Source organism: Callionymus lyra, chromosome 2, assembly GCF_982586985.1.
Source record: "Callionymus lyra chromosome 2, fCalLyr1.hap1.1, whole genome shotgun sequence".
Classification (NCBI taxonomy): Eukaryota; Metazoa; Chordata; class Actinopteri; order Syngnathiformes; family Callionymidae; genus Callionymus; species Callionymus lyra.
Window position 1 is genome coordinate 34,115,138 of NC_141819.1, and position 27,396 is coordinate 34,142,533.

The 27,396-nt window shown below is 37.4% G+C and overlaps 1 protein-coding gene across 1 annotated transcript in view; it reads right to left on the bottom strand.

The window, feature by feature from the left end:
* Nucleotides 1–27,396, bottom strand: part of LOC148086635 (neural-cadherin) — a 288,414-nt gene that overhangs the window by 93,943 nt on the left and 167,075 nt on the right. Inside the window, exons 24-26 of the mRNA XM_087784779.1 lie at nt 23,012–23,196; nt 14,329–14,558; nt 724–1,001 (exon numbers count right to left, since the gene is read on the bottom strand). Of these exons, the coding sequence (XP_087640905.1) occupies nt 724–1,001; nt 14,329–14,558; nt 23,012–23,196 (693 nt within the window). The remainder of the gene's footprint in view (nt 1–723; nt 1,002–14,328; nt 14,559–23,011; nt 23,197–27,396) is intronic.

Consider the following 27,396-nt stretch of genomic DNA (forward strand, 5'->3'; position numbering starts at 1 on the left):
TGAAAACTTTGATCTTGTATCCAGACACAGAAACATTGATAGTCCTTTAAATACCTTCTGAAATCCACAACATAATTGCAGACTCAAAGCATTTTCCTGAGTGATTGTTGCCTCAATAACTAACCTGGTGGAGCTGTAAGTGGAGCTTCTTTTTCTTATATATTGGAAATAAGACAACAGATGGATAATATATATATATATATATATATATATATATATATATATAAATATATATATATATATATATATATATATATATATATAAAACATTTGTATGACTAATACTTTATACCAAGATAACAATTTCAATTTCAGTCAGGTGAGGATACAAAGAGAACTTTTTGGTGAAGATTGTTTTACTGTCCATCAGATAAATAGGCATAGCTAGCATCATTTAATTAAAAAAGTTAATTATGTTATAAACTATAACTATAAAATCAACTATACAGATTGATGGCGATCAAAAGTGAGGTCAAACCCATTTATACTGTAAGTACAGCATAAGCATACATTTTGAAAAAAAAATGATATTAAATTAAAAAAAACCTTGAGGACACAACTATATACAGCCAGATTCCTGCTCCATCCAAGACACTCCATTATTTAGAATTCATCAAAAAGCTTAATTTCTAGTTAAAAGATTTCAAAATGATTTTAAACTAATCGAACCAAGCATTAGTTTGTTAAGCTTCAGAAAATATTTTGAATTTACTTTCAACTTACCTATAACCATGTTGCGTGTCCACACATACACCACCATTAAGGCAGGGGCTTTTGGGATACCCTGAACATGGCTGATGGGAGAGTTCCCGGCCTGGACAGGAGCAAACGGCAGTGGACACCACCATCACCGACACGAGGCTGGTGCTCCCACAGTCCACCACGGTGGGCGTATCCCTCAGACTCAAGGTGTTGGTGCAGCCACTGGCCCGGCCACACTCCGATCCCGGACATTCGTCCACCCGGATCTGGAACACAGCGATCTGCAGGAATGACTGGAGCTAAAAAAAGAAGAAAAAAAAAAGAAACACGTTAAATGATTGATTGTTAGGTCCAACCCATACATCTGAGTATTCACTAACAACAAAAGAACAGACTGCGCTCCGTATTTGATGTTTCCCAGAAGGAAATGTGCCCCTGAAGACTAATTTAATTTATGACTCTGTTGGTATCATTTACTCTGCTGGAATTTGCATAAGCAGAGCACTTACTATATATGGGTTAATGTTCATCCAAAATAACACTTTAAGCTTGCGACAATAATTCCTCTAAACAATATTTAAAATATAGGTTTTCAGCAAGAAAGTTGCTTGTTTGCTTCCAGGTCGAGCCAACTTGTGACCTTTCTGTGCTGAGTTTTTATTTTCTACCTGTTTTGTGTGGGTTTACTCCGGGTACCCCGGTTTCCTCCCACAGTCCAAATACATACAGAGGTTGATTGGGAACTTCGGGAACTTTTCCATATGTATAATAGTGTGTGTGAATGGTTGTCTGTCTTTGTGTGCATTTGCTTTATTATTTGTACAAAACGTATGTGTAGTAACATAAGCTTTCTATAATAAAACGATATTTCTACTCAGTTTCCCTGGAAGTTAATAAATTCAATCATACACTTCATGCTATTTTGACATGTGTTCTGCTGAACAGATTATGTTGAAATAAAGGTTGGTTTTCCGCTCTGATTCCTGTAAAAGTGGGATAAAGGGAAACTTGTAAGGTTGGTTGAGCAGTTTGATGAACGCTGTTGGAGGGAAATGGAAGGGAAATGGAATCCATGGTGTGTGTGTATGTGTGTGTGTGTGTGTGTGTGTGTGTGTGTGTGTGTGTGTGTGTGTGTGTTTGGTGGGTATACGTTGGACTGGTCAAGAGAAAAAGTGTCAGGTTAGGAAACTCACTTTGAGCTGAAAGTCAAAGAACAGACACCAGACTTATTTTAATCATTTTACTTGTTTACAAGTAAGAAAGTTGAACAGTTTACATGCCTCCCACAATACTTACTCAAAAGTATCCAAAAAAAACTTTTAAAGGCTTTTATCGTCAGGGTCAGTATTGACTTCTTCCTCGCAAGAAGTCCTTTCGCACTCCCTCATTTCTTTCCAACAGCAGCAGTGATACAATACAAGTTATATGATAAAAATAGCAATATAACCCTTTTCCCATCAAAAGTCATGCACCTAGACCCCCGGCACAGGTCAACCACCCATACACAGATGCATAATGCGAGTTGAACCGAAAGAAGGTCACTTGAAGCTCAATGTTCTGGACTGATTGGACATTGTTCAGTGTGAGTGGATTACCACTCGCTCACCATGCAGGTCACATCCATTTCACTTATCCGACCAGCATGTCTTCGCTGCCTGCAGGCTAGGTTTCCTGCCACTACTGATTAGTTCTTCCTGTTACTTTTGCTGCAAACCAAGTATTAGTGAAATTCAGTTCAGGCAGGTTCTTCCTTTACAAAAGACTACTAGATGCTGTTTAAACACTGCACTAGCAAAAACTTGTAAATTAGACCTTGAAAAATTAAGGGAAGACAATCGCTATTTAGGGTTTTATTCACGATCATATTTGTATTTAATTTTTTTTTAAAGAAAGAGAAACATTTTTATAATTAAAGTGCGGAAAAAAGGTGACTTTACGATGACTATAAAATAAAGTTACAAAATGTAATTTTTATTTTTGATTGCAATAAGTCAAAATTTAATTGTAAATGGAAGTCAAACTGAATTCACGAAATTCAGGATGGATCATCGGTAAACAAGTTCCTATAGCTCACTAAATGTTCTTAAGGTGAGTGTTTACTAGATCAAGTATGACGAGATATTTTGACTAGAAAATAAATAAATACATTTGATGAGACTTTACTTCTCAAACATATAGAGTGTGTAATGCTCACATGGCTGTATGATACGGAGATTTCGCTTATTTCGGTAAATATAACCCCATAATTCTAAACCAACCTCTTTGTTTATGGATGAAATAACAGAGCTCTCAATGAAGGCTGAGATGTATCAAGCAGGTTTATCTAGATTTACTTCAGCAAATGTGGTCTTTACTAGTTCAGCCAGGGTGAGCCTGCTCACTGGCTAAGGCAGCTCACTTTGGTGGGTAATACGGTGACTTCCCTTTGTCTTTGGGTTCAGGGATTGGTGCCCACTGTTGTCTGTGCTTTTGCACCAAACAGAAATTGAAAGTTTACCCCCAGTCCAGGAGTAACCTGTAAACGCGAAGGGAGAATGCAGTGTTCCAGACCATGTTTGATGAGATGGAACCCTGAGTTTGATCGAGCCTTGCAAGATTCCAGAGGCTATCAGCGGGCGACGCAGTGAGCCATCCGATAGATCAGCGGTCTTGACTCAGAAATAAATGACGAAAGATGGATGGGATACTTTGAGGATCTCCTCAATCCTTCTTACATGTCCCTGTTATCACACATGGTTTCCAGTACATCCAGTCCAGGGTTAAAGGTAAAGAAACTCTGTATATCTAACCATGACATGAAAACTGTCACGGTTTTCCTCCTAGCTTGAGTTGCTTTGAATCTGCTAACCTCAGACGCTACCCTGTGCTTTGTTCCCACAACAATTCAGTGTTTGCCACACCAATTCTTCACCTATTTGTTGCTCTTGTATACAAAATCATCCAATCACAACCGACCAGATTTTGCCATCTGGCCCTAAATATTGCGTGTACTTGCCGGCCTGAATCTTGAATCTTGCCTGCACCGTCAATCCTACTTTTTTCCTGGTTGGAATGTTATCCTGGTATCGCCAATTGTTTTGCCCGTAATCTGAAACGTGTTTTATTTTTTTCTGCTGAAATGTTTCAGCCTGTCTGAACTCCTGGTTGTGAACGGACAGTAAAGAAACAGTTTGAATTTAGAATTGTTTTGTCATGCATTTGGGTTCACTTGACTTGCCAGTCAGGTGTGACGATGAAGTTGCAGTTAGAAGGTGCCTGAAAGCCGGTGCCCCTGGTATCAAATAGATCCGCCCAGGGAGATATCAGGGGGCTGTCTTGGTAAAACACTATCAGAGCCTGGTGAGAGCTGCCTTTCCACTGACAGACCAACAAGGAGCTGAATAGATGGAGGTGATACGAGCTGAGGATGGTTAGGCTGATAAAGAGTCAGCGAAGCCCAGAGCTCACCGTTATTGGTGCATGTTTTCATGCCATTACTTTGAATTAATGACTTTGTATGATCTTATTATTGTGTATTCTTCATTTCTTCCGTTTTATATGTGCAAGCCTAAGACAGAGTGTAGTTATATTATTTACAACTCTCTAACCCTTCCACAACTGCTGTGTTTCAAAAGAGCGGTCATCACAAAATGCAGCATCCACAATAAATTGTATTTATGTGGATTCTATTATTGCATTACACATGAAGCATTTAGTCAAGTTCTCGTTGCAATTCCACACAACACTGCTTCAGTTGATTCATGCTCAATGCGTGGAGAGACATTGCGTGTTTCCTACATATGTCATTTTTTTTCATAGACCATTGGACTATGATTCGATTTTCTCCTCTTAAAACACTCAATACAGAATATTAGGGTTAAAGATTGGCATTGGATTTCAATTTCAAAACAGCTGAACAACCCTTTATCACAGCGTGGAAGCCAATATCTGCTCCTACTGAGTCGATAGATGGCTTGGACAACAAAACAATCCTAATATGAAATTGAAATGATAGCGCTGTTGTATGTATGCTGTAAAGTGGAATAAAATGAAGTACTATTCATGCTGCAATGCAACATTTAGTGGATGGATCATGAAGAAGAAAAGGAGAAATCAGTTATCCTGATTTCCTCCTATCATGGTAAGTAAAATGTTTCCTCTGGGACAATAGAAGTACCCCCTCAAGCCTGCTTTAAAATATATATTATTGACCACCTTTTAACGTTTCTCAGATTTTCAATCATTGTGTTCGGCTTTTATTTCTTTAATTCCTTTTCCTGCTCACGTCCATCTTAGAGAATTTCATAGATAACGTCACACCACCGAAATTGATTTGAAATCGCCACCTGCTTCTTAAGCCCCGCAGTTCCAGTCTTAAGTGCAAGAATGAAGTCCTTTATTTTAAGTATTCATTGACTTCTGCTTGTCCTTTGTTCTTGCCTTTGAATCTGTGTGTGACTTCCTCTTCATTCACGGCCATTTTGCTAATCTTTTTTTTTTTCTTTGAACACATTCTGAGTACGTTGTTGAAACCTTTTGTAAGGTTGAAACCTATTGTATGTGTGTTTGAAATTCATTATGGCTTTTGAAACATGTAATTACAAAGTACTTTTTTTTCCTAGAATGATTTACATATGACATTGCGGGATGTGAAAACCCCCCCACAAAAACATGTATATTTCAGAATTTGTTCTTTCTTTAGACATCACTTGGTTCGTTCTGCAAAGTGCACTTACAAATAAAGGGAATTCTGTGTTCATAAAGCAGAGTGACAAGGCTGCACTCATCATCAGTTTACTAGAACATTTGTTTGTATTTTGAGTTTTTAGTTGGGTATTTTATTCTGTTAATATAAGTGTACAAGTCTTTTGACACTACAAAGTCCCAGAAGCAATGGTCGTGTAGATCCAGCTTTGATTGGGCCAGTACTCTAATAATTAAAATATCCCATTTTCCTTGTCTTAAGGATCTGAGTGCCCAAATATTTCAGTGTATTAGCAAGCTGTTCAGTAAAACTGCTGCTTTGGCGTTTTGAAATTGCTCGATTACATCATATCCAAATGTGCAAAAGCACACATATGTTCCCTACTTCAAATAAAAAATATTTGTTGCTATCCTTTTGATTTCAATGTACTCATATAAGACATTTAAAAAATAAGTAACGTAATTTATAAGTGAATATTTTGGAATTCCAAGAGCAAATGAAAGTCTCTTAAAATCAAAAACCTATAATGCATACGCTGATTAACAGCACGCTTCAACCGTCTCCAGTGTGTTCAATGCCTTCTCTTTTCCTTTCCCCCCAAACCTCTGCCTCGCATGCTCCTTCATCTCGCCCTGCCAGAGCAGAGGAAACCGCTCCGCCACGCTTCACATCCCATTCTGATCAATGTCTTCGGCGGACAACCTGGCTGAATTCAGATGAAACGCACCGCAACCACTCCTCACAAATCACACCTGAGCTTTGGCCTGCCCTCGTCTTTTACTCTCTCTTGCTTCTTCTCCGAGCTGCCTTCCTTGTTTATTTGTTCGTTCCCATCAGGTTTTCTAAGTCAGCACATATTTCCTTTGGGGAGAACAAACTAAGGAACAGCGGCTTAAGACGCATTTCATTACTTCTTTCTTTCCCAGCAAACTTTCATTTTTAAAGCCGTCTTTCTTTTTGGTTGTGAAAAGTGACACAAAGATAAAAAGTCTTAGCTGTTGATCTGTAGGCGCACAATCAGTTCAGACCTATTTGAATTACACCGCCATCTTTTTACGTGGATTAATCTGTTGATGACACGCAAGTCTTATTTTGCAAAGCATGACTTTAATCCTAAATTTAATTCTGGTGATGGTGTGAGCTCAACTCAGGGTTGCCTCAGTGGAGTGTGCAACTAGTAGTGTTTTTTTTTGGTTGTTGTCACAGTGCAGGAACCTAATAGCAGACTGTGTTGAACTGAAGGGAAAACACAGCCAGTGCGTCTCCTGATACTTTATGATTCACCTACAGATGGCGGTTTTTTAAAGGACGACTAATGTGAAAACCCAACTCTCCTTACTTACTCTCATGTTTCCAATGTTGAATTCCTTTCTCCAAGATTCAGTTAGTCTCTCATCAAGATGATGTTTAGAAGTTATTATTTTACAAAGTTCTCACCTGTCTGAAATCTCGGCAAACAAGAGATTACTAGAGTTGGGCCATTATGACATAATAATGGCTTCACTCCTACTCTAGCAAGCTGACCAATAACAGCAGATGGGTTTTGTCATGCAAAACAAGATTTAATCTCCAGAAAAACGAAAGGTTTTCAGTGGGCGGGGCTTAAACTATTTTTCTATTTGCTAATGTAAATCTTTCAAAGAGAATTTTTTCTACAAACAGACACATACTGATGAGTACAATAGAGGTCCCAGATCAGTTTAAGAGACACTAACATCATGTGTGTTGCATTAACAGGTGATTCACATTTTTTTTCCGGACACTGATGGGTCTCAATCTTTAAACCATCCAACAAGATTTTAGTGAAGCAACAACAATATTAAATTCACAATCAACTTCAAAATGTGCACATCTTAAAAAGATCTTTTGACTCTTTATTATTGATTTTAACAACTTTTCTTCACAAGATGGTTACCTTGTAATCCGTCCTTTCCTCTCTAACAAGCAAGAACTCCAGTTCGTCCTAGACCACCAAGCATCCTGACCAATCGAGCGGAGACATGTGCACTGAGCTCCACATGTCTGTCCTGTCAAAAAGGTACGAAACATAGAGCTTTGCACCTTAAACTGACTTGAAGAACCATTGAGTCATGACCTGTTTGTGTTTCATTGGTGGTGACTGCACTGCTCCACAATGCGGGTCATAACCTGGAAATACTTTCCTTTATCTTAACCACTGTTATCTTATTTCTTAACCGGCTCTCACCTCTATCTCATTTGTTTCTTCATCAACGGAGGCAACAGATTCTATGTATCACACATTATTAACAGCTGTCCATTCAAATGTCTTTTTCTCTGTGTACATCAATGCAATTATTCATTAAAAAAAGTAACGTAATTTCCATTGGCTTCCATTAGAATTAAGATAATATGTGAAATCCTTCTATTAACCTATAAAACTTTGCATGATCTAGCACCAACATACATCACCGATCTAATCAAAACTCCTTAAACTCAGAGCTATTAGTTATACCATAAGTCTCTAAATGTATATATGGAGCCTGCAATGAACTACTAGCTTATGTCTGGAGGGCAGACATGTTGGTTTAAGAGTCGGACTTTACTTTTCGATGAAGCCTATAGTTAGGACTGACTCAGGCTCTGCCTTAACAAACCCTATTAGTTTTTTTTCATCTTATGATGCTTTAGACCTACTTTATACGCTTATCTTTTATCTTACTGTATCCCTCACTCTTTTCTCAATCGATTTGTCTACATGAGTCTGGTTATGTTCGGGGTTCACGCTGTGATTCACTCATAGCTGATTCGCTGGTATGATCCGTTTTTCTTTTCTCCAATATAGTCTTACTTAAACTGTTGAGTGTTTTATGATTTGACACTCTAAATGAAATGAAATTGAATCTAAATTTAAAAATAGGTGTTTATTAAATGTCACTAAGCATTTGAAAACACAAACAAACCTTCTTTATTTATCTTCCTGAATATAGTGGGGTCCTTGTTCACACATGTTTATTTGAGCCAGTACAAAAAAAAAAAAAGAGATTCAAGAATACAAACAGAGGTCTTGATGTCATGATAACTTAACACACAAAAGGAGTTATATATTTTTCACTAGGCAATGGCAGCCAGATTCTCATTAGCTTCTAAATTTAACTTTTGGATATAAAATGATGTGAAGTTTCAATAGAACAGCTGTTCAAAGCAAAATATTATAGAACATAAAGCACCATCAAGAGGACTTGGAGAATTAGGACATGATTCATGAAGCTTTGTTAACAACTTATTTTAACGTGGTCACGTACATGCAACGTTCAGAAAATATTCCCATAGGAGCTTTGAGAAGTGAATCATTTACAGACGTTTGATATAAAAGGTATCAAGATGTGAAATAAAGTTTTTATTTTAAATGAAGGCTAATTCAAACCAATTCCTTACATAAAACCCTTTGTTTCGTTATGGGTAAAAGTGACCCAGTGGCCGAAAACAAATGTGTTTGTGGTATTCCTTCTGTTGACAAAGAGATAACACAAGGGTTATGTATCATATGAAACCAACTGCCCCCAGCTTTATCTTTATTAAGCCTACAGTACATTCCTCCCTCTGGTTATGTTGGTGAATGGAAAGGCTAAATAACATCATAGTCATTTGCTGAACACGGTAAAGGATAATATTAAAACAGATTAATAATCTGATTGCTGAAGCAGATGACAGCGTTTCCTGCAGTGCCTCATTAGCTCAGTTGATATTTCTTCAAGGTAAGCATGTCTTTCTCTGAGTACTGTTGACATTTTCAAGTAGCAGAGCGCTGTGGTATAAAGGTAGAACCTTTACAGTGAGTTTTCATTGATGCAGATTAAATTAAAAGTTCAAAATCAAGAGGGATAGGTACAGAAATGCTGACTAACGTGGCCCCTTGTGAACTCTTCTCGCCTCGCCTCGTCGCAGGAAAGGCAGTTTGTCACTTGATTCAATTCCTTTTATTCCCCATCATCGCACGGATGAAACGCGCCCACAAACTGGTGAGTTTGACCTTTAGAATCTCTTCACTGATGGCAGACAGGATTTTTAAACAAGGAGTTCTCATTTCCCATCTGCAGTCTCATATTGCCTCTGGTCTAAATGCTCTCTGTAGGACCAGAGATTTAATTTCACTTTAAACCAATATAAGCAAACACTAGAGACAGGGCTATACTATATGTGTCATTCTTAAACTACTTTACCATGTACCACCCTTTATCAGATTAAGGTATTGAAAAGAGGAAAGCCTAAATCGTATACATTTTTATTTACCTGGAGAAACTATTTATGGACTTAAACAGATTTGAGATATTTGTCTTTGAGAGGGTGTTGAATTCAGTTCTTTGCAGTTGGAATTCTAAAGTTGCACACAGGGGGGGCTGTGGTCGACTACAGAGATTCGTGGCTTGGTATTTTCAGGTGGAGGACATGAAAGAATTGTACTAAGTTTAGGACTTGTGAGGGAGACATCTTCCTTTTTAGTATCTGTTCTGACACAAGCAATAGGAAAAGTTATTTATAGTGACTTTGGGATCCTGTCTCTAGAAGTCCTTGTGGCCTAGCAGGCTCACAACAGGAAGTACACTTGCATCACCACCAACCAGGATAACCACGTCAAATGTAGAACGATGGAGACATGCTGCCAGGAATGTTATTACTTTACATTAGCAGCCATCTCCCTGTGTGTGTCAGGATGGGAACGAACCTGAATCCTGACGCAGCCAGGTTTACAAGGTCATGAAGTGGAACATGGATCCCACTTTTGAATGTCAAATTGAAAATGTACATGACTTTACTGTAAGTACTTTTGTTGGTACTGTATATCTAAATCTTGATTTGTATCTGTTGCAATTTTAATTCAAATTACAAGCAATATATACACTTTAATGTACACGTCACTTCTATTATATTGTATTTTATTAATATTTATTTAATGCATTATTTACTACGCTGTGTTCCACAAAACCTCATATAAACTATTTAACATATATTGTCAGTATTGTTAGAAAACTGTAATTTGATAAGACAATGAACAATGACATACTTTTAATGTTAAGTCAGATTGAATATTTGCTGTCTTTGGTTATGTGGTTATCTTTTTTGAACTATAAACTAGTTCTTTGTGAGATCTGTGAACTTTTGAACAATTTCAAATGATGAAATATGGACTGAACTAGAAAATTAAAATTGGCGAACTGACCTTTGAACTGGTTCGCTTAGAAAGTGAACTTTCCCAACACTGTATGTGCAGTGTTATGAGATTTAATTTGATTTATTCAGCATGAATGTACACAAGTCTACTTAGGATATACATGACCAGCATAGGTTTTCATGTATACTGATTTGATCTACGCAACATAGATAGATTAAAAAAAACAAATTGGGAAATTGGAAAGTGGCAGCAGTTTACACTAAAATTAAAGGAACAAAGAATAATTTAAATAAAAAACAAACCATAGTGACAATCACCACATCGGGTTGGCAGGAAATGCCACAGAAAACACCGTTACAAACAGGATCAAAATAGGTCGAGGAGGTAAACAAACATGTTTTGGACACAGATGCCAATCATGAGTGAAACATTTCATGACGCTTATCTCAAAGACCAAAACAAAATGTTTTAAAGGTGGTTTTGCTGATAAAAAAGGTCACATTTTATATTCAAGCTTAGCTTTGGTTCTGTCATTTTAACATTGTTGGCAATGGACCATTTCAATGACTGAAATGTAATTGCATCCACTTTTGTTCATAGCAATGACGCAAATATAGTAGGTAGGACGAAGGTGACTTAAGGTGACGAAGTCTTAACCAATTGCTCACTATCTAATGAGGCACATCCTTCATACATGGTTCTTATTCTATGTGGGATGCAGAGTTCTGTCAAATTATAGTCAGAAGAAAGTGCTACAAAATGGATCGGAGGTTCTATCAGGACAAAATGAAAGTCTGGATATTTAGAAATGAACACTTTTTTTTGGTGTAATCGCCTAATGGGGGAAGACGATATCACTTCATGTGATGTCAGATCAAAGAGTTGAACCTCGGTAGGAATTTGATTAGCAATCCTGATAGAGATTGCTGCAGACAGAGAGAGGAAACTACTTCAGTTTTGTTTCAACACATACATTTAAAGATGTTAAAATAGGAAAAAAAAACAAAACATGTGCATTACAACATAAACACAGAGTTTGTGTTGAGTTATGTATGGATTTATGTGTGTCTTAAATTGATCTTGGACTTCTATTTTATCATCAGTATGTGTCTGTTTGTACAAAACTCTCTTTTCATTCAAATATTTACGTTAGAAAATGTGATCTTGTTTATCATAACCACGCCCACTCTGCTGTCATTGGTTAAGCATCAAGGTTTGACACGCTGCATCATTAATCCAGGAAGTCTCCACCTCCAAGGGACTCGTTGTATTAAAGCAGGGCGTTCTTCACTGCTAGAGGAGGAGTAAAGACCATTATTACATCATAATGGACTCCGCTTCCATAACCTCTCGTTTGCCAAAATTTCATACTGGGAAGAATTTTATAAAGTAATAACTTTAACACATTGTCATGATAAGGGACTTACTGGAGAATAATACTTCACTTGAAACATGTGAGTAAGTAAAGAGAGTTGGGTTTTCACATTATTTGCCTTTTAAAATGCTTTGCATACTTATAAATTAAATTATATTAATTGCCATCACCGAACAGGTTATTTGATTGATAATTAAGACACTTCAAGAATATTTTAGGAAATGCCATAACACATTAAAGGATAAGTTACTACACAAGGTTTTAGTTAATGTTTCCAAAAATAAAAGCATGAAAATGACAATAACAATAAATGCGAAGTACTTTGTTTGCATTGTACATTTGTTCAGCACAACCTCTTCCCTCATGATCAACCGTTTTTTTTTTTTTTTGTGTTTGTTTGAAAGTTTTCAAATTTAAGCAGAGCAGATTGCAGGAAACTTTTTAAAAGATGTTGCAGTTGCTGTAAAATATAACTTCGCTAGAATCATTACATCAGCTCAAGCCTAGCCAGAACACATTTTGGACGGACCGTGTGGATTTCGACAGCCACAATTTGTTCTAAGGGTTTGGGAAATGTGCTCTCCAACAAGGTGAGAAACCAGAGAACGAACAAAAAGTGCTTTGAAACTGTGAATGACAGACAGCTTTGTCTGCAACATTTCACACTTATTTCCTGTCCAATGCGTTTCTCGGATTTCTTGCAAGCTGCTACATCTAAACAGTTTTATTACACTCCAAGAATGTTTACTACATTGCTGAGGGATCTTGAACCGGCAGGTCTGCTACCAAAAAATTGTCCCATATCTTTGACTGACATATTTTAAAACTCAACTCATCGCTTCAGCAGATATACTGCCTGAGTCAAAAATTGCTGTATGCAAACAAAAATGTTGGTCGGAATAATATAATTCTACTTCTCCTATTGTATATAACAATAATTACAAAAAGGACATGTCAGATTGTTTCTATTTCAATAAGAAATATAAAATAAACACAAAAACATCTATACAAACATACACATGTAAATTGTATATAAAAATACAATTTTATATACTATATTTGTGAATTCAATGACGCTGGTGTATTTGCTTTTTCCTGACCTAGTTCACGTAATGTTTTATTCTCCTTTTACTTTTTTTCAATACAGAAACAATTCAAACAAATAATTATATTATTTTTTAACACTGAACTTCTTTTTTTATTCCTTTATAAAGCTGTGTTGGGATTATTTTCTGTTGGATTCAACAAACCATCACTATTTAGTCCCGCCATAAATTAGACACGGAAAGAAGTACTTTGATCGCGGGGATGGTTTGATGTCTTTGTTCATTTTGGGGTGTGATTGTACGATCAGTTGCATTATTCTTCTTCCCTCAGTTCATTAATATCACACGTTGATGAAGCTACTTTAAAAACTCTTTTATTCAGCTGTGATCACACCTTGTTGAACTGTTTTGTCTACAAAACTTTATACATCGTGATACACACAAAAGAAACATAGAGTATTTTCTTTCAGTAGATATATAGATTTTCCGTCAATGTATCACCCTGGTGGGCCGCGAAGGTATTGCAAGTGGGCTACAAAATAGTTTCCAAAATGGTATAATTTTTTGTGAGGGTAGATATAATTATATCAAAATAAAAATACACATGTAATGTTTTCAATGTTAAAACCTTGTTGAGTTTAAAACTTTGCATTATATTGTTTTTTCCTTTATGTTCAATCTTCAATAAAAAAAAAGTACTCTCAGAACGCATTATAATGTGTTTTGTATTTATGGGGTGGAGGTGGGCCGCACGTTTTTGAGACTTGAGTTGGAAAAGTTTGGGGACCAGAAAACACAGATAGCAAAAAGACATTGAATGTTGAAGGATTGTCAGGCCACATTGATATCTGATCAACATTAAAACATTAGATCGACATTGAGGGATCAATAATGTTATCTATCTAGCTATTAATCAATTGTAACAAAAACTAACCAATCTGACCAAGAATTAACATTAAACAAATATATTTTGCTATCTGGGAAATTTGTAAAATAAACTGAATGTAGTCATCCACTGGGCTTTATCGTACCTCAAAGTCCTTGACAGGGGCACGTGAAAGCCATTCACCATGGCCATGTGTTCAACATGCTTATCCTGGAAGCAACTGCGTGTAAAATGTATGTAAACATGTCAACCTCAATACATATATGTAATAATACAAAACCACAAAGACCGTAGGAAAATCGGTTATTTCACACACAAAGCCTGAAGAAAACGCTTCTTTCAGGACGCGATGGTAAATCTGTGGTGATTTACACAGCTAGAGCACGACACGTAGAAAACTCATCAAGTTGATAATGGCTAATTTAGACACGATAATGGACGCGAGATTGAACACATGGTTTATAGGCTGGTGTACTGCAGCCGATTCAGAGAGCTGTGACCTACCTTCTGCTTGTGTGCAGCCAGGTAGCCGTGGATCTTCTCCTGCTGGATGTAGGAGGCGCCACCATACACCGCAAAACGAACATCCAGCATTCGATCCTTCACGTCCATTAGGCTGAAAACGTTCACATCCGTAGGAGGAACGGAGAGCATCTCTGACAGGAAGTCCACCAGCAAGTCATAGCGGCTCCGCTGCTTCCCTCTTAGTTCAATGAACTCTTTAGCTGTAATGTCTGTGGAAATAAAACACACAAACATGATTGAATTAGGATCTTAAAGACGTGCTCTTGCTCAAGAACAACTAAATAGTCAAAAACAACCTCCAATTAGCACCATGTGTTGGGCAGTCTTGGCGGTGAAAACATAACTGGGAGTTCAATTTGACTGTGCCTGTTAAAGGTAATTACATTCTGTATAATTTGAGGCTCAGTTTCTAATCACAGTTTGAAGCGGGCGCAGAGGAACCGAAAGAAACCTTCGCTCATGTTTTATTCACTGTTAATCCAGCACCTGCACTCGAGCATGTCAGAGTTGTATTACGACGGAGCGGATTTGGCAGACATAACCATACAAACAATTATACCACGAGATCACATTTAAATGTAATCACTTATCGCAATCTGGGGCCGCAGTGTTTACCAGAATATCGGCAAAATACAAACTGTTTCTTTGGCTATTTGTGGATGTATTAATAGCTAAAAACCTTGAATGACAAGTTCACCAGTTTCTTATCATTATCCAAAATCCTGAATTGTTGAAAGTGAGAAACCAATGTGTTGATCTATAAACCATCTCAAGAGAGCTTGATCAACCTTATCAGACACTTAAACACACAAACATCCCAAAAAATATCCATGACATCAGTTTGAAGTAGGAGTAAAATATGAAATCACTATGGCCCGTCCTTATTAGTGCTGGTATAGATTATTTTCTGTCTGGTTAGTGGGAATGATTGAGTGAAGGCTTGCACTATACTAGTCGTAGCAAATGTCTTAGATGAGTTAAAACAAACAGTGAGTCTGGTTCTACTCAATGTTTCTGCATTCTAAGACAACGTTTTTAGTAGCCACTATCATGTTGTGATTCACTGGTTGTTGATTCCCTGGGATATATTTTATTTTCTCCAATATAGTGTTACTAATACTTCAAAGTGTCTTCAGATAACTTTGTTATGATATGACACTCTAACAAAAAAATTAATTGACATTGAGCTCAAGTATGAATTGTCCATCAGGATGATGTATAGTTAGGACCGACTCAGGCTCCATCTGAACGAGGCCTCAGTTGTCCTGCTATCGGTTTAGATTGCCGGGGGAGTTTTCTTGATCGGTGTCTTTCTGTCCTGAAACATGTTTCATCACCTGTTTCACCCCCGGCGCTCCAGCGCCTCACTCCCCTTTTAACAGCAACTCCGGAGGATCCAGGATCTTCTTCACAACAGTGCCAACGGATTCAGATTTTCTCTGGACTCTGGTGCTCTACTCTATACTGTTTTCTCTTCTCTAACTGTCACCGCTCCTCCCTCTCTCTCTTTCTCTCTCTCCCTCTCTCTCTCGTCACTCGTCTCTAGGCTCCCTCCCAGCTGGTCACAGCAGGGGGGCGTTTTTTCTTACAAATGTCGCTTATTGTTATTCCAATTCTTTTTTTTTCTCTTGTATAATTTAATTTAAATTATGACGTGTATTTAGATACCTTTGCCATGATTTGACCCTGTTGAAGCTAAGTTTTGAGCGACATATTGTATAATATGGGGCACAATAAACTCAGAGAAACATTTTTCAGCAGATTCAGGTTCTGCGTCGGTCTTCATCTCATACTCTAGCTATATGCTGTGTGAAAACAATAAAATGTTAAAACATCGAAATATGAACCCTATTGATAATTCTCCACTTGTGTCACCCCTTAAATATATGATACTGTTTTGTGACGCTTGATCAAGTGACAAATGACTAAATTCCACAAGACAGAATTGTAGAACTGACAATAATAATAATAATAACAATACATTTTATTTATATTGCACTTTTTGTCATAGATGACCTCAGAGTGCCACAGCAGTTAAATCAGGTAAAGAAGAAAGGTTAAAAGTCCTTTTTAAAATCAACAATTATAAGAGCTATTGAATAAAAATAGTTGTCAGGCCTTTTTTTTTTAAAGAGTCCAGGCTCTTACTAGCCCTCATTTCCGGTGGGAGGGTGTTCCAGAGGCGTAGTGCGGCTGTGCAGAGGGATTGGTTTCCCATGGTGGAAAGCCTAGTCCTGGCGCCTTGGAAGGGCAGGGTGTTTGTGGATCTGAGGGTGTGGGTGGTGGACTGTAGGGTGAGGAGATCTTGAAGGTAGGTAGGTGGTTGTCCGTGGATGTATTTATCAGTAAGAAGCAGAATTGTGAAATTAATCCGGGATGAGACAGGGAGCCAGTGCTGTGATCGAAGGATGGGGTCGATGTGTTCATTATTACGGAATAATTGAAATTTTAATTAAAATTGAGACGACCAATTGTGTTCATTGTACTACTAACTAAAAATAACTGTTCTTTGCTGGACAGCAAATATTTCAAATAAATTAAAAAGAATAATATTCACATTGCAGTGACAGCATAAAGAAGTTAAGATAGTGCTGTGGTCGATAAAAATAAGATGAGAAATAATCCACTCCTTGTATCCGAAGGTGGATAAGTGATCTCTATGTATTAAATAGGCCCTTGATTTTTTTTTTCAAATGGTCTAAAACAAGTTGATGGCTCAAAGAATACATCTAAAGGTTTTTCTACAAATGAATGTAACCTACATCGAAGTATTTTCGGCGCCAAGATGCCACCCATTATTCAAATACGAAGTTGAAATATTAAGGATGATACCTGTGCTTTTAGACAAGTTTTCCAAATATGACTTTTGGATAGCCCGTTGAGCACAGTTCCAGTGGTGCACACCTTACAATGACAGAGCACTATAATGTTTTAGCAATACCGAAAACACCTGTTGAAGTCGGGATATAGGATGTTAGCCATAACTTGCCGATAAATGTATAAAAAAAATAATTAATAGATGCACATGTGCAATTTGACTAAAATGTAATGCCTGAGAAAGTGAAAGGTTGGGGGTGAGAGCTGTGCAAAAAAAGCACCTCGGAGATAAGGCAGCATTTCAGGAGAGGCGGATGCAGCGTGAGGAGTACAGGCTAATGTCAGCTTTCATCAGTCAGTCTAGCAGGAGGAACAAGGACACAGGCAGACAGAGAGACAGTCAGGAGGGATAAGGGGGCTGGAGGGGAGACTGTTGTAACTCCTAATGCATCGTGACAGCATTTGCACCTGGCTTTGATCCAACCACCCAATTCACTACAACAGCCTTCTCCTTCCCGGCGGCCCCGTGGGAGCTGGGTGCAGAGGCGCTCCTGCCTTGAAGCTTCCAAATTTTAAATGGAAAGGTATCGTAATATCTACCTCATTAAATAATCATGGGACTGTCAGAAAGGGTATTGTGTTGTACTTGCAGTAACTTTTCAGACGGATGTATCAGCAACAAATCAGCAATTCAACTAAAATCTATCCAATTTTAATGCCAGGGTTGTCAATAAATACACTGCTTCCATTTACACCTTTTGTCTGTTTCCCTGAATTCCACTACTTTGTAATAACTTATTTATATTTGGAAAGTATAGCAGTGTGCTTTTGATTTAACAGTAGATTTCAACTCTACACAGTCCCCCCCCCCTTCCTCCATCAATGTATAATTGTCTTCAGTGCTAAATGGAATTTCAAGGACGTATTTTACCTCATGGTAACCATCAACCATTTCTGTAAGTACAAACGAAAGAGGTAGCCGTAAAGGTCGACATAATCTCAGAGAAGTACGCCTAAATGGAACGGCATTGCACATTTGTCCTGGAAAGGGGATTAGGAATGTGGAGGAAGGTGTAGGTAATTCTATAAGTACACATTTTACCATAATCCTTGAGGCCGAGAATCAACAAATGTGTTTACTGGAAGATGGTAGAAAATTGACATTACGTTAAATCACTTTTTCCATGAGAACAACTGGTGGCTGTTGTGAAATGGTTTTGACAAAATGCTTCCTCTCTAAGTATGTGTACCTGTATGCAGTACTTGAATGGCTTTTGTCATTCTGACAGAAATATTAGCAACCAGACTGAAAGGCAACAAAGATATCTAGTCCCTCATTTTCGTTTTCAATTCCGTTGTCCCTGATAAAGACACGCACCACACACATACACAACAAAGCCTCAACATTATACCAAAAAGACAAAATGTATAACCCTAATACGATTTGAAAATTGCAATACAATCCAAATTATTTTATTATGAGACCATTAAGAAAAATGTATTTTAACGTTTTCTACAAGTTTTGCAAATATTCTTTAAGTACTGATTAGTGACCGCAATTGGATGAAACCTAAATAATACCCAGTCCTATTGCCCTCTTGTCTCACTGAACAGAACTGGAAATAGACCATTTTCAGCACTTTGAATTGATTGTGATAGTTGTGACTATCTTAGTTGTGTGTGAGTCTATTCTCTAGCCACACACTTCCCGGTTTGTCAAATGCCTTTTTGATGTAGTAAGGTTTGTGAATAAACTTGATCAAAATCAAAAAGAAAAACAAAAAAAACAAAATATGAGAAAACAATTAATAGGATCTGGGTTGTTTCAACAGTATAACTTAATAATCAATCTTCTTCAATCTACCCTCACCATACAGGCAGTCTGCATCCGTCCACAATCATAGCCATATAATAACTTGTACCATTGTTGGTATTATTGAAAGCAGACATTTGGTTCCTAAAAGCCTCTTCTCTCAGCAGTTGCAATCAGTCCATTTGTGACATCTGATGCTTTCTGGAGGGTTTTGACCTGGAATGGACCTGCCAGATGTTGCCTTAATTCAATGCTTTTGTTATGGCTGAATAAAACATGTGACAGTTGACACAAACAAATGACAAACAATGGAACAGATTGCACCTTTCGGTTGCCTTTGTCGTTATTGTTGGGGATAAATGTGTTTGGAACTATCGCCACCATACTTAGAAGCGTTTTTGTAATTGCAGTTGACGTGAGCATCTGAAGTGGACCACGGTGAAATTGAGGTAGCCACGTTTGATGATGAAATCCACTTCACCACACGATACACCGTGACACTGTTTGTTATGAAGCGTGTTATAAACAAGTTGATGGTTAAGTCATTGTGAGTCAGGGGCACATGTACTTGTTGCATATTATAACATATTATAAATGATACTAGGGGGTTATAAGGCATTATACATATATTATATTGTAATAGACTTTATACACTTAGCATTCATCAGTGTGTATAAAGATTATGTGAGTTGTAGTTAATATAAACCCATATGAAGAAAAACATGATTTATATATGTGACCATTATATATGACCATTTATCAGTGTTATTGTTGAGACAGATATGACAAACAAGTCTGTGGGGAGTCCTGCCCCTGACAGGTATGTATACAACTGGGATGCATTCATTGTTTACAGTGTTTTCTTTCAAAAAAGGCAATAATCACGGTGCTAATGGGTACAAAATAATACTGACTTTTTTTTTTCTGTTAATCAATCTGAAACCTTATTTATTTGTAAAGTAAGATGGTCCTTATTGTTACTTAAATGTCACATACGTCTTGTGATGGGGTGATGGAGCTTCATGATACAGTTCAATATACTGTATTTTAGAGGTAAATGATGTTCATTTAGCTGTTGAAGCCAAAATATTGTCGAGAAAAGAGTGACATCTTGTGGGCTCTGAATCTTCATCAACACATTGCATCTTTTCATTTTTAACTATGTCTAATGAAATGACTAAACTGTAAAACAATTTTTTCATTATTCAATGTTTTCTTTCTCCATAGTCACGTCAAATTAAAAATCTTTTTCATGTTTTGTACAACAAAAATAACTTTTCTAATACATTATGTTTGGATTGTTTTATTTTTGCCATTTAAAATAATTCAGACTTCTCCAACTGAATCTACAGATTACCTTCATGTCCTCTTTTAATAAATCAAAAACTGCATTGGTTGTCTTTACTCATTTTCCAATTTTACCTAGTACCTTTATGTCCAACATTCCTAAACCAACATTTCACAGTTATATAACCAAGCCATCACAGTATGGCCACCCTTACCCTGTAACAAAGCTTACTAATAACCACACAGTAGGTGGCGCCATATTATACACATTTATACTCAACCAACCTTGTAATTTCTAAGTACACCTAATAATAAGTCGAATATCTTTTTATCGACTGCTTTGTAACTTTCATTTTTTGATGCCCCTGACATCCTTACACTGTACTGACAGTAGTACTCGATGTGTGCTTTTCCTTCTAAGCTTTAATCAATACTTCTGCTCGCCGACCGTGACTTCTCTTTCCCACATCTTTATGGTGTGTTGCCGCTACCGTCCAGAGCATCTCACTTATTCCTAACAGTTGGCACTGGAACCTTTTTTTTTCTTAACCATCGTCATTTCACCACCTCCTGCAACCTCTTACATTCCCCGCCGATACACCTAACACCTTCTTTGTAGGTTCCCTCAGCACTTTCCTACTGTTCTGGTAATTCTTCTTGACTTTCACAAGGCTGATTTGACTTCTCCCTGAACTCTGAACAACATTCTTCCTGCATCACCTCCTACTATTTACTATGTTTCAGGGGGATGTTAGTAGAAGCCTGGTGTTGGTTCCACAAATGCATAAACTCTGGGCTTAGAAGAGTTTGGTTTTAGAAAAGTGGTAGTTCAATCAACTCAGAGTCAAAGATACTATACGATAGATAGTACTAAGCACTTTGATTTTCCTCCTATAGTCGACTAGATCACAGAGTCAACGTCTTGACTTTAAATAGTTTAATCAGTTTATGAAACAAATCATCGGACAAATTTGACAGACGCTGGGCTGTCTCTAAGAGTTGTTACATGATGTATATGATGACATATAACCAGATGTTCCATCTCATGATATACAGACTACCAAAAAAAGGAAATGTGGACTTGTTGCTGTCCCCAGAGAAGCTAGATAAATGTCTCTTTTGGGATAAACATATTTCCTACAGTCCTGGTTGATTTGTCCCTTTGCTGTCTCTTCAGATATTTATAGTTAAGAAGGTAGTAAGTTATTTCGTGGCAGAATCATTTAAATTTAAATTAATTAAAGTTTTCACTTTTTTTTTCTTTTAGTGGTTGGAAATAGTAAAAAATCTAATATAAGGGTGAAAAAAATGGACAGTTTTTGGGAACATCTATTGTAAAACTATTTTGCAACTCATTGCTTTCTGCAGTCACACCATGAAATTAAACAAACTGTACTACCACTAAACAATAGACCTTTGTAATGTTTTTTAAAAACAAAACAGATTAACATAATCGTGCAAATCCCCCCTGAGGACAATTTTGCCCTCTTGGCTGCTCACCCTCAAAACAAGCTGCTTGTGGGTTTTTAATTTTCACAACTATAAGAAAAAAAAAAAGACTTTGTCTTTCGTTTACCTCCTCCCTTCTCAGGACGAGGGGGAAAATCCTTTTATCTACCTATATACGGCTTCAGCTTGCTTTCCTCTCTTCCTTCCGCTCCCTCTGCTCGCATCCTGCTCCTCTGAGCCTCACCCGCCGCTTCTATTTCAATATCTGTGAAATCATAAAAATCCTTCAGCCATGTCCCATTTCTCAAAAGCAAATTTAATTCGAAGCGGGACGCCGACGTGTTGTACATCAGGTAATGATGAATGCCCTCACAAGAGAGGAGAAAAATGCTTGCTGAGCAAAAATAGGAAGAAAAAAAAACCCACTAATTATTTTCCCAAACTGAGTGAAGGAAACAGGGTTTTCCGTCTGCACGACGACACCCACTGATATTCCTTGAGTCAAGAGACAGGGAAAAGTGATGAGTCTCATCTCCAACTTCCAACTGGATGCGTGACAGTGCTTTGAGCTACTGCCAACAATGACAGGAACAATAATCCGCATTATTTTATTCCGGGTGTCTCAGCAGGTCTTTAACTGGGGTTTTAAATCCCAACAGCAGCTTGTGACTATTTGGCAGGTGTTGCACACTTTCAGACTGACTTTTGCAAACTGGTATCTTCCAGAAAATCTATTGAAAATGGGTTTATTCTGATTAAAAAAAGGAAATATGTGCAAAAAAGCATCTGGGTTGGATTTACAATTAAAAAAACTGTATAAACAAATATGTCAAAATAAATCTTTAATTTAAATTTGAGGTTTTGTTGGTAAATAGTTGACAATCAAACTTTCAATAATAAATTTGTGTCAAGGGTTGAGATTGTTTCCTTTTCGATGTTATAGCAAAAATGTATGTCCATTTTTAATTTAATCCAAAAAGATTTTGGACCAAGATAAAGAAGTCACTGCATGCAGAGTTAATAAACATTTTCTGTCAGTATTTTTTATATACTGTGATATATTGTGTACTTTTTTCATTTTTTACTATTACGTTAATATACATTGAAGAGAGGTGCCGTTGTGCTCACAGAATCTCACGGAAATCGTATTTGTTGATCATATATCCACATTTTTTTCTCACACAATACACAAAACACCACAAAAAAAGGGCAAACAAACTTGGATGGATCATATATTCTACATATTTGTCAACAAGTGTAAACTTCAGTAGATTCATTTATGCTGGTTACCCTTACCTGCCAGGCGGAGAGATCCTGAATTGTAGATGGCCTCTTCACGCAGCTCCCTCACGTGCACAGTCACACCGGAGACGACGTCGGGCCACACCCCATCAGAAACTCGAACCTGAAACTGGTAGGTCCCAGGTGGAGCGTTCTCCTTGATGATCAGAAAGCCAGTTCTCTTGTTCAGGATGAAGTAGCTAAAAGGGGGGGGGTGAAAATAAATAAATGAAAAAGTTGGACCACAATTATCTGGAGCATCTCAAGGCTCCTCCTTACAATACTCAGCATGTGTCATCACATTTAACAACAAGGGATCTGCAACAACCCATCTCACTTGCTGGCAACAGTGATTGCTTGTGGCTTTCTGCTAATGGATTAGAGGTTTGACAGGGTCAAACTGCTGAATCCATAAAACTGACCCCTCCCTGGGTACTGATTAGTCATTAGGCTTTTAGAAGACATCTCGGAGCATCTAGAAAGGCAGCTTGTATTATTTCTTGGCTCATTAAAGGCTGGCAGTGCTAAGAGGAAATACTTAGCATGATATCACATTTATTGGCCATTAGGGCACATTCAACCAAACCCAACATACAACTTGATGTAATCACACACTTTGCTCCGAAGGCAACTCACAATACTTCCACGGAGTCGCAACATCACAGCAGGTTCATGTAAGCTTAGCAATGAGTCGGGGATATAAACCACAACAATTATTTTGTGTTCCATGGTGGAGGCCTCTAACCTCTGAATACTTATACTGCAGGATGACACATTTCAATTATTTTGTGGTGTGTAGGTCCATTATTTGGGTGAAATAATAATGATGTTCTGGGCGAAGTTGGCACATTATTGGCGCTGAAAAAAAAATTCAAAATCCAAATGTGCCACTTGAATTAATGGTTTGAGGCATCAGGTATTTTACAAGTGCTTTTAAGACAAAAGAAAAAAGAAAATGGGATTATTTCATCATGATCTGTGATTAATCTTTTTCAATCTCGCATAAACATTTTGCTTGAGAAAAGCTCTCATCCAGAGTTTTTCCCTTTTTAATTCAATATTGTCACAGTTTAAAATGTTGAAACAAAAGAAGAAAAAATCACCAGCTTAGCTGACTATCAATGAGTTTTTTTGTCTAAATAATAATAATAATTTAAATTTAAGGACAAAAACTCTGACACAGACACATTACAATAAGCTAAATCCCATTTTTAGACAGATCTCTGTGAGCTTCTTCTCAGCATCCTTGGTAAATGAAAAGACCAAACCTACTTTTCATGATAAACCTCTTCTTGTTATGACAATATTTTGTTGTTTCTTTCCACCTGGAGTGCGCCACAGATTTGATTTGAGAAATGGAATCATTATTTACATTAGACTTACAGGGATAAATGGACTGGAAACAGACTGTGTGTGATATTGGGTTGCAACTGTGCACAGAGGTGGAGCTCTGATGTGTTCGCTACAGAGGTACATAATTTATTAAAAAATGACGGCATGATGAATGAAACGTGGGATCAGAGAATACTTGAGGGACAATGTGCACTCATCAGCCCAGAGCCTGTGTATAATATGCACTTTGAGTTTTCCGGATCCAAAGCACTGAACCAAAACAATTTATCTTTGTCTTGTGCCAAAAAAAAAATAATAAAAAGGTGAACGTTATGCATTTAACGGTCTATTGACCCTAATTTTATATCTAATGCTTTGTTTCCATTAGGTGACCTACTGCTAGATTTCAGATCTCAGAGCAAGACTTTAACGCTTGTCTGTGTGTATCTGTTTAGAAGTTATATTTTCAAGATTTTAATTTTGCAAAGGAAACAGGTTAGTTTTACTCTACTGATGATGTGTTGTCGCAACAGCTTGGGTTTCAATAACTATTTTTGAAAGTTGCCCATCAACATCGAAGAGACGTAATAGTATCAAACCAGCTAAGCAAGACATGGATATGTAGCACTACATGGCTGCTACAACATTACCGATCACAACAACACTATTCAATTGCTAAGCTGGTGTTCAGTATAACTTTTAAAGCATTGGCGGTATTGTTTACAATGTTTTAATGTTTTTTGTCCGAATCTTTCATGGCAAAGGAAAAAATGCTCTTCTTCAGTCCGACTTTGTTATTCAATGTAACATTATGTAGATTTCTAAAGTCAAATGAGACTTCTAATGGCTAATTTAAAAGATTTTGAGGCCTCAGTGACGAGGAAAAAAAGCAAAAAGTACACACTTTCCTTCATATTCGTCTAGTCTACTCTGCTCAGTTGCCTTCAGCAATGAATCCCACATAAACACAGCTTCTATTAGTCCAGCCGTACCTCATATTCATATTCATAAGAAATGACTGTATTTTATTTTCTTGATTGTGCCCGCTGGGTGGAAAGAAAATAAAAGAAGAAAAAAAACAACAGTAACACATAAAGGTGGTTGGCAAAGAAGTGAGACAGTAATTGGATTCCTCGGTAAATCTTGTTCATAGTAAACAATATAAATAAAGATGAAATCTAAAGACAAGAAATGCTATGTTGGAACACTTTAAATCACACAGTACTGTAATTCTAACAATTCATTTCTTGAATCTGACTTATTTTTAAATATATTTTGCGGCATAGCTAAATCTACAATAAAAAGTTTCTATTTAAAAGCACCATATTTATAGGGTAAGAAGTGAGTCGTGTGAAAGCCACTGGCCCAGTAATACCTGAGTTTGACTGAAACAGCGCGACGCGAGTGCCGTCATTAAATGTTAATGCTTTACATTACGCCAAGTTTGAAAAGAGGCCGAACTTTGACTTGGAGACAAGAGAGGAGAAAACTTGGTTCACTTCTGCTCACTCTGGTAGAAGGGAACAAAAGGTGTCATGGGGTGCTGAAGTGTCACTGTACGTGAGTGTGTATGATTTGGAAAAATATGTCACTTTTGACAGATAGGAAGGGAAGCATTTTGAGACACGAACGCCTCCGGGGAGTGAAGCCCCAGAGGGAACGAAAAAGGAAGAAATGTAAGGAAAGCAGGTCAAGTGATGTGGAAATATTGACAAAAATAAGATGCAGTGATAGAAGAAGAATGAAAAATACTTTTTTTTTGTGAATAGTGTTTGTGACAAATAAATTGAAAGATACATTTTAATAGTGCCCTGATATGATCACCAACAGTATTGACTCACAAAAGGTCCATTTTTAACTTGGACTTAAGTATTAATGAAAGCCCTAAGTTCTCACACAACAACCATAATTCCTTTCCAGGTGAAGTTATGCGGCCCTACAGTTAAAGTTTGTATTAGTCAGGCCGAGTTATGGACTCTATCTTTGTAGAATGTTAGATAGTTAACCATTGCGTGGTCTCTGGGTCAAGGTGACCCGGTGGCCCAAATATTTTTTTACGTATCCCTTGTGTTGTCATTTTTTTTGGCCACTGGCTCACCTTGACCCAAAGACTGCACAAGGGTTAAAGAATAAAGATCATCACATCGAATGTTAACATTTATATACCAGCAAACATCTCAAAAACATTGACAAGACCCCAACATGTGACCCAGTGATATCTGTAGTTCGTAGCAACCCAAGGAAGCAACTAGAAACTAGCAAAAACAATGTGTTACACATGCCAGGCCTGTATTTGGAACAGTTACAAATTCAACCTGAACATGGGAGCGGAGACATTGTATTGGCCAGACAACCAGAAATGTTAAAGTGTCAAAAGAGTCTAAAAACTATGAAAATAGAGTAAATATTTCAACGGTTGACGCTGCCAGACTGACACTCGGTCGCCGTTTAAAACTAAAATGCTTGTCTAGCAGCGACTGGCTCTGTCTGCGGGCCTATTTTCCACTAAACGCTGGTGCCTCTCTGCGTCAATTTGTTGGCCACGACTGAATTGTGTCACAGTAAAAGCTAGTGACACATTTCCAAGCAGGAAAACAGATGCCAACAGTTAAGAATATATGACTTTAATTAAACACTCAGTGAACTCCATTATGGATTGTCCTGATCACCCCTTTCCTCCACCTCATTAGAGCAGCGACAGTAGAAAGAGTAAGTCCTCCTTTCGACTGATACATTCCCTTTGTTCTTTAGGCCATTTGTCTTGACAACAATGATCGTTGTTCTGTAAACCATCAATTAAGTTCTTACAGTTAACGTTGTTTTGTTTTTTTACCTCTTCTAGAATTGTGCAGCTGGACAAATCCAATTTAAATCTAAATTTTGGACGAAGATGAAGTCGAAGACAAGTGAGCGCCTGTCACCAGCATGGACATAAAACGTTTTCTATAACTGTAAAAAGAAAGGTATTACAACCCTTAGTCGACATGAGGGTGAGTAGAAGGTGAAATTTGAATTTTCAGTGAACTACCACAAACAAGGATGGATGTTGTTTGTGGTTTAAGTGTGAA